Genomic DNA, 7,963 nt, shown 5'->3' with positions numbered 1-7,963 from the left:
AAACAGACATGGCTCCTCGTACGGTTCTGATCAGATGAAACGATATTCATTCTTTAATCATCAATTCAGCCTTGACAGAAATCGAAAACTTTTTAGAAGACGAAAGTTCTTATACATGACAAAAGAAGACCACGTCGCTTTAACAACACAAACACAATTTAACACACGTCGCTTTAACAGATAGATAGTTGGTGCCAATTTCCTCCCTTGCAGCAAGAGGCTGAATTGCGGAGGAACCAGAGAGGTGAGATCGGACGTCAGTATATGAAGGCGCACTTTGCAGCCACTTCAGTCCATGTATGATCTCACCTTACCCACCCCAGACCAATGACCGGCACAAGTCAGATAGACCATGACACCGGGTTCTACGTCCCCTACTCTTTTCGAACAGTGTCATGCGTTCTTTAACGTCCCACAAGAACCAGATCAGTGGAGTGCTGTGAGACGGGGCCTACGGTTTATCGTCCTTATCCGAGAAGACTTGAATGTCTAACCATTTGTAGATGTAATTACAAAGGCAGCACATTCTCCTCAGTTATTTTAAGACCCTGAGTGTTGGTCCGGTCTGGGGCTCGAACCTTCGACCTCCCGCACAGCAGTCCGGCGCTCTCCCAATTGAGCTAACCAGGCGGCGGTAACAATACAATATTCAGAACCAATTATCAGCAAGCTAGCATTTATAAACTGTATTGTGTTATTCCTCATTGTTCTTACCTGCTACGCTTAATTTTATCTTCCACAGTGAATCAGAGTAGCTTTCGAGAGATGGAACGTGTACTGTGTGGAAGACTCCATGTGTGACTTTCAATCTTTACACGAAGACCAAAACCCTTCTAGCACAAAGAAAAGCGGCGGATTATACTCGAGATTTACTTCTTCAGACCATACACGCAGTTAATAATCATTACCTGCATAGCACGCGTTTGAGGAATAATATGGGGCGAGTGTGAGGGGTGTTCGGGGAAGGAATTGAATTGCCTTCGGCTTGCAGCGCTCTTTTCGTTTCCTGGCGTGTGGCGACCCGTGCGCGTGTTCTCGCTTTTGTGCGTCGCTTCCTGTTATTACTCGAGTTCATGGGCCCGAAATGAAAACCATGTTTGTAAGATTCATAAGCGAAGTTGTAAAAGAGCAACTTTGTTTGAATAATCGTTTGCTCAGTACCTAAGCAATAGAACACTTTTTCCGTGTTTACATAGCCTCATCTTAACATGAGGAGGGTTCGGAGAATTCGAGACAGTTATGCAAGCCCTCGACTACGTCTCGGGTTTGTGTAACTTTCGAGAATTCTCTCACCCCCCGAGTGTTTAGATGAGGTTATGTAAACAAGGAAAAAGCGTTCTTTCGCTTTATAAAATAATTCTCAAAAATAGCGCGAATCTAAAACGTCACAACCCAGTTTACATACTCTCATCTAAACACACCTATCGACCAATAAGAGCGCGCGTAGTATCTCAGTTATTTTATAAAGAGGAAATATTACTCTCGTTCTGTTGTTACAGGTTCTCACCCTTGGTTTGCTAACTTTTCTCAAAAGTAAACCAAACAATTCCCTTCTCAAGAAACAGTTAAAACTGGATGCATATAACAACTTCACTTAACTTACACTTTATTTCAGTTTCTCACATCAAGTTAATGATGATTTAACAATAATCTCATACAAAAAGCTGTTCACTACTGTTCATCATTCCTAACAGCTCTTTCTACAAAACGTATCTTCATTAAAGCAGCTAATCTTAAAGTTGCAATAAACTAAAGCTAAAAATACAAACTTTAAAAATATATATTTTAACCTACAGATACAGTCGAACCCCGTTTTCTCAAACATCGTCAGAAGTACACTAAGTGTTGCTATAATCCAGGTGTCAGTCTTAAGCTGGTCAAGCTAACAGAAAATCTTGGAGCTAGAAACTAAAATCAATTTCCATAAGGCTCAAGGTGTCCGTATTAAGCGGTCATTCGTAAAGTGGGGTTTAACTGTAGCACTGCAGCTAACAAATACTGCTATTGAGTATAAGGAAAATACAAACTTCAAGGCAATTAGTAACTCGGTAAGTTCATTGAAGCAATGTTCATTGTACTACATATTTTCCAGTACATAACTGACTGTCAATAACCTGCTAATCCCTAAAACAAACTTGCTATAAAAACATCATAAAGATAATTAAATGTCAAAGAGTATAGTAATTATTTGAGAAACAAAATGTTTCTTCTTTAAATTAAGAAAAGGCAAATCCTCTAAACAGCCTTTTCCCCTATAGTGGAGGTTCTTATTACAACAATTAATCCATAAAGTGGTTTTATAACTTTCTTATTTTGCTAGTCACTCTATTATATAATATAACCACTGGTAAAGTAAACAAAAAAAAAAAAGTTTTTTTTCTTGTCCTTCAAAATAATTCATACAATACAACTTAAGAGATGTACGTATTATTCCCATCCAACTGCAAGACACACAAATTTGTTTTCGTCACCCACCCACCCGTTCCACCTAACCCCAAAACAATTATAGAACAGTTCAACCGATACAGAGCCACACCACAAGCAATTGGGTGAACACTGCATCTCTAACGTTTTATCACAGAAAATAATTCCACATATTAAACAAACTGAAAACTAAAATAAATTTTGAATTTTGAATTTTGAATTGATGTCCTAGAGTTTCTCTTTTTTCATAAAGTACATTGCTCACTCCAGTATCTGGATGCGATGGTTCTCCAGGTCGCTCACAACAATTCGGCCATTACTGAGAACTGCTACAGACCTTGGGTTAATGAATTCTCCTAAATTACTGCCCTTTCTTCCAAACTTGCCAACAAACTTTCCACTGAGTTCAAATACTTGTATTCTATTATTACGTGAATCACAGACCATCAGGTGTCCTGACTTGTTCACTGACAAACAACAAGGATACTTAAACTCGCCGTCCCCTCCACCCTCCTTTCCAAACTTGTACTGAAAGTCTCCATTACAATTAAAAACCTTTATACAGTGTTCATTGCAGTCTGACACTATGAGATATCTATCACACTGAACACAGTGGACAGGAAAAGTAAAAGAACCCTGCTCACCTATCTTCATTAGAAACTTGCCATCAGGAGAAAAGATCTTAATCATGATGTTACCTGCATCAGCAACAATGATGTTTCCATCACTGTCTACAGATAAACCACAAGGATTAGAAAGCTGACTATCAAGGCTTCCCTTCCCACCAAACGAACTTACGTACTCACCCTCCCCACTGAAAATCTGGATCCTAGCATTGCCGCTGTCAGCCACGAAAATATTTCCATTTTTATGAAATGCTATTCCCCTCGGACAATTAAATTCTCCGTTTTTGTTACCTTCTCGACCAAAGGATCTTAAGCAATTTCCATCACAGCTGAAGATTTGAACTCTGTGGTTCAAATGATCAGTTACAGCTATCTCGTCCCTGGCATTCACTGCCACCCCCCAGGGATACTTAAACATTCCGACAGACGAACCTACTTTTCCAAAAGAAAAAGCATGTCTTAACTGAAATAATTTCACATCAATGGAAAAAGGACTATCAAGAACATGTCCTCCGTTTACCTTTACTGTCACTTTGTATTTGCCTTGATCTTTGGGTGAATAGCTGATTTTGTAGCTTCCATCCTTATTGTCATTTATTCGCACTTCCGTCGCGCATTCTCGTCCTTCTTCGTCGCTGATCTCTACCGTTACACGATCATGTTTATTGTAACACTGCTCTCCCTCTGCGTTTCTAGTGGTCAGAACAAACTGTGCTTCAACTTCAACAGTTCCTTCTTCGAGTCCTTTGCCCTCAGCGACAGATTGACTAGCTTCAGTTTGCTGCAGTATTTTCAGTGTTCCAATTTCTTCGGTGTTGACAGTCTTCAACATCTTTAGATTTGGCACGAAAACTAAAATCGGAAGATCTTTCAGGTCACGCTCAGTTGGCTTAGTAGTTTGATCAACTCCCTCCAAGATTGTTTGTAATGACTTTTTTACTTGAACGACTTCAGCGTTTGCACTTCGTGTCAAAACTTTATCAGCTTTATCCAACGATGATTTGATCACCTCTATTTGATTCTCGATCTCGGTCTTCTGGGTTGTTAGACTTTCGAGTGATTTCTTTGTTTGGTCTTCCACCGCTGCAAAAATAGTCTGTTTCTTCGCTTCAATATTGGCAATTAAATCGTCAACAGTCCTCTGAACGTCCCTCTTTACCTCTTCGCCTCGTTGTATGATCTTCGCGTAGTCTTCATCAAGTTTACTAACAGCAGTCAGCTTTGCTTGCAAATTACGCTTCTGTGTTTCAATCATTGATTTCATTTCAATCTTTTGTCTTTCAGCTTCGTCTTCTATATGCTCCAAAGAATGACCAGGATGATCCATCAAAACACAAGATTGGCAAACGGCCATTTCACAGTTCTTACAAAAGTACTTTAGCTCTTCTTTCTCGTGCCGTTGCTTTGTACAGAACACAGGTCGCTTTAGCACATCCTCATAGTCCTTGTCTTCAAAGTCTTTCAGCGCCAGAACACGATGATCTTTATTGCTTCGCATGATGTTGTGTGCAGTGACGCACTCTTGACAGTGAAATATGCAACACTGGAAACAATAAGAAGTGGCAGAGCTTTTCTTCTCGCAGTTCCCACATCTTACTTGAGTACTTCTACACTCTTTGATTGCCAGCACATCAATCAAGCCATTCAGATAAAAACTGGTTGGAAGATCTTTCAGATCCCCACTTTCAGGTACTCTGCTAACGGCTTGACAATTCGGGCATCTGATGGTTTCGCGGCCATGACTCGTCCTATGCCATTGTTTCAAGCAGTGCAGACAGAAACTGTGTAAACATGGCAGATGTTTTGGATCGGTAAATATGTCGGAACACACCGAGCAAGACACTTCTTCACGGAGATTATGGAGCAACGTTTTGATATCCATGTCGTGTTCAGCAACAAGCGAGTAAAGCAAGGTTTTCGCGGAACTCAACCCGAAACAATGAAGTCTTGTGACTTTCTTTTTTTAGCTCTTCTTGGAATCGTGGCTGTTTATTATGCTAATCTTTTCGCTTGTTCAAGCCAATCATGGAACGTTGCTTTAAAGAGCCTTTGTCATTTTGTCTTGGATACTGATTCCTAAGAATGTGACCCCGAGGTACATCGTTTAAGCTCGTTGATCAGATGTCACTAAAACATTGATCAGAACAAAAGAGAAATTCTTTGGAGTCTGTATTTCAATTCCTTTCTGTCCGAATAGGCTTCATTTGTTTTGATCACGCGCAAAAGATGGACAGCTCATTTTGTTAGGGTCTGTTGGTCAGACAGAACTTCAAGCAATGGTTTGAACTTACAATCTCTACGGACTCGCGAAGACTCGCGATTATCTGCGAGTCACGCGTCCCTCGTGAGCTGGTTCGCACGCCGCGGGTCGATCTCTCACGAGAGGAAAAATGCTTCTTGGCAGTCTGTTATGATCAAAACAACTTATGTCATTATGGACTGTAATTTTCATATGGCAATGGCATGTTATCCATCCTCTAAAATCTTTCCGTTTTATCTCTGCCTGTGATGAAAGCCTCATTTCTCCTTACCATCTTATGGCAAATGTAAGAAGACACGTTATGGGAATACAAGACTCAATCATCACAGTTAAAAGCGTTTGACTAAAACCCAGATTCTCTCAAAATTATTTAAAGAAATATCGTGACTCATTAAGAAGAAATTTGATATCGATCTCTTTCTTTGGACGGTAAAAATCAGTAGCAAGTTTGAATTAAGAGCTGTTGTGATTTGTAACAGCTGACCTCACTGAAATAGTGAGCTATTTTCAGTTAATAATGGAGTGATGTCACACTTTAGCCAAACTGACCAACACTGCTGGAACTTATCCTGACTTGCGTGGTATAAAGCAGTCCGGAGTATTGCGGCTTCCCCCGGATTGGATGCTAGTCCAACACAGGTTACTTTCCTCCCAACATTTTCTTAGTTTGTCCCAACAGTTTGGTGCATGGTGGTACACTCCTGTGTGACGAGAGGCACTACAACAGTAAAATGTCGGGGGGGGGGGGGGGCTTCCCCATCAATTGTCCACACTGTCACTGCCCACTGCTTATACCCGGACTGCTTAATCTGGAGTTTGGCTCGCTTTCCGCGTGGTGGATCGGAGGGGGCTTTCATGTGAAATAGTCGGGGATGGATGTTCGTCGGCTCGCTAAGGGGCGTAAATCCATGCGTCTGGTCTCACTAAGGGACAAAACCTCACTATTTTTAGCCGCTAGCCGTCAAATATACTTTTTGTGTCTTGCCTTGTGGCTTGTTATTTATAGGTTACTTTAGTAGTAAGCTATACTCGTCTACAATTCTTACAACGATACACGTTTCCATCCCGGAAACGCAAGTAAACAGAAGAACGAGAGAAATCAAACCAAGTTTCATGTTATGCTCATCGATAAGGTCTCCATTCGTTAATTAACAGTTTGTTAGTTTCTCCGTTTTCATTATCTGCATAGCAAGCGCTTGAGGAATAATATGGCGCGAGTTTGAGCGATGTTCGGGGAAGGAAATGAATTTCCCTGTCCCTCTCTTGCAGGCGCTCTTTCCTTTTCCTCGCTTGTAGTAACCCGCGAGCGTGTTCTCGCTTTGGTGCACTCCTTCCGGTCATTACTCGAGTTCATGAGCCGAAAATAAAAACCATGTTTGTAAGATCTATGAGCGAAGTTGTAAAGGAACAAATACAACAAAGATTATTGTTTGCTCAGTACAAAGGAAACATTGCTTTCGTTCTGTTGTTATTAGTTGATGGATTTCACCTTTGGCTCGCAAATTTCTCTTAAAAGTAAACAAAACAATTCGCTCCTCGAGCAACAGTGATAACTGAAGGCATATTACAGTTTCACTTAACTTACACTTTATTTCAGTTTCTCACATCGTGAAAGTAAATGAATATTTTACAATTATTTTATGTCCAAAGCTATTCACCATTGTTCATCATTGCTAACAGCTCTTTCTATAAAACGTTTTACCATTAAAGCAGCTAACTCTAAAGTTCCAATAAACCAAAGCTAGAGATGTAAACTTTAAAAATATATATTAACCTACAGATAAAGTCGAACCCCGTTTTCTCAGACACCGTCGGGAGCACGCTAAGTGTTGATATAATCCAGGCGTCTCTCTTAAGCTGGTCAAGTTAACAGAAGATGTTGGAGCTAAGAGCTAAAATCAATTTCCTTCATCTCCAGGTGTCCGTATTAAGCAGTCATTCGTAAAGCGTGGTTTAACTGTAGCACTGTAGCTAACAAATACTGTTATTGAGTATTAGGAAAATACAAACTTCAAGGCAAATAGTAACTCAGTAAGTTCATTGAAGCAATTTTCATTATACTACATATTTTCCAGTACATGACTGACCGTCAATAACCTGCTAATCCCTAAAACAAACTTGCTATAAAAACATCATAAAGATAATTAAATGTCAGAATATAGGAATCATTTTAGAAACGATATGTTTCTTTAAATTAAGAATTAAGCAATTAATTAAAAAAGTGGTTTTATTACTTTCTTATTTTGAATTGCTAGTGACTCTACTAATTAATGTACGCAGTTGTAGAGCAAACAAATAAACGGTTTCTTTTCCTAAAAAATAATTCAGACAATACAACTTAATAGATGTAGTTATTCATCCCATCCATCTGCAAGAGACGCATTTGTTTTTGTCACCCACCCACCCGTTCCACCCGTTAAAATGAATTTTTAATCAAACAACGGGGCTAAGTTAACTCCCCGTCCCCTCCACCCTGCTTTCCAAACTTGTACTGAAAGTTTCCATTCCTGTCGTAAACTTCAAGACAATGTTCGTCTCGGTCTGACACTATGAGATATCTATCACACTGAACACAGTGGATAGGAAAAGTAAAAGAACCCTGCCCACCTATCTTCGTTAGAAACTTGCCATCAGGAGAAAAGATCTTAATCAG

The 7,963-nt window shown here is 39.9% G+C and overlaps 1 protein-coding gene across 1 annotated transcript; it reads right to left on the bottom strand.

The window, feature by feature from the left end:
* Positions 1–1,589: 1,589 nt before the first annotated feature.
* On the bottom strand, positions 1,590–5,373 carry LOC145469341 (E3 ubiquitin-protein ligase TRIM45-like). The gene has a single exon (XM_081453023.1). The coding sequence runs from the start codon at positions 4,930–4,932 to the stop codon at positions 2,686–2,688; it is 2,247 nt and encodes a 748-aa protein (XP_081309149.1). The 5' UTR covers positions 4,933–5,373; the 3' UTR covers positions 1,590–2,685.
* Positions 5,374–7,963: the final 2,590 nt, after the last annotated feature.

This window comes from Orbicella franksi, chromosome 15, assembly GCF_964199315.1.
Source record: "Orbicella franksi chromosome 15, jaOrbFran1.1, whole genome shotgun sequence".
NCBI lineage: Eukaryota > Metazoa > Cnidaria > Anthozoa > Scleractinia > Merulinidae > Orbicella > Orbicella franksi.
Note: the sequence above shows the minus strand (reverse complement) of the source record. Positions and strands in the feature narration are given on the sequence as shown.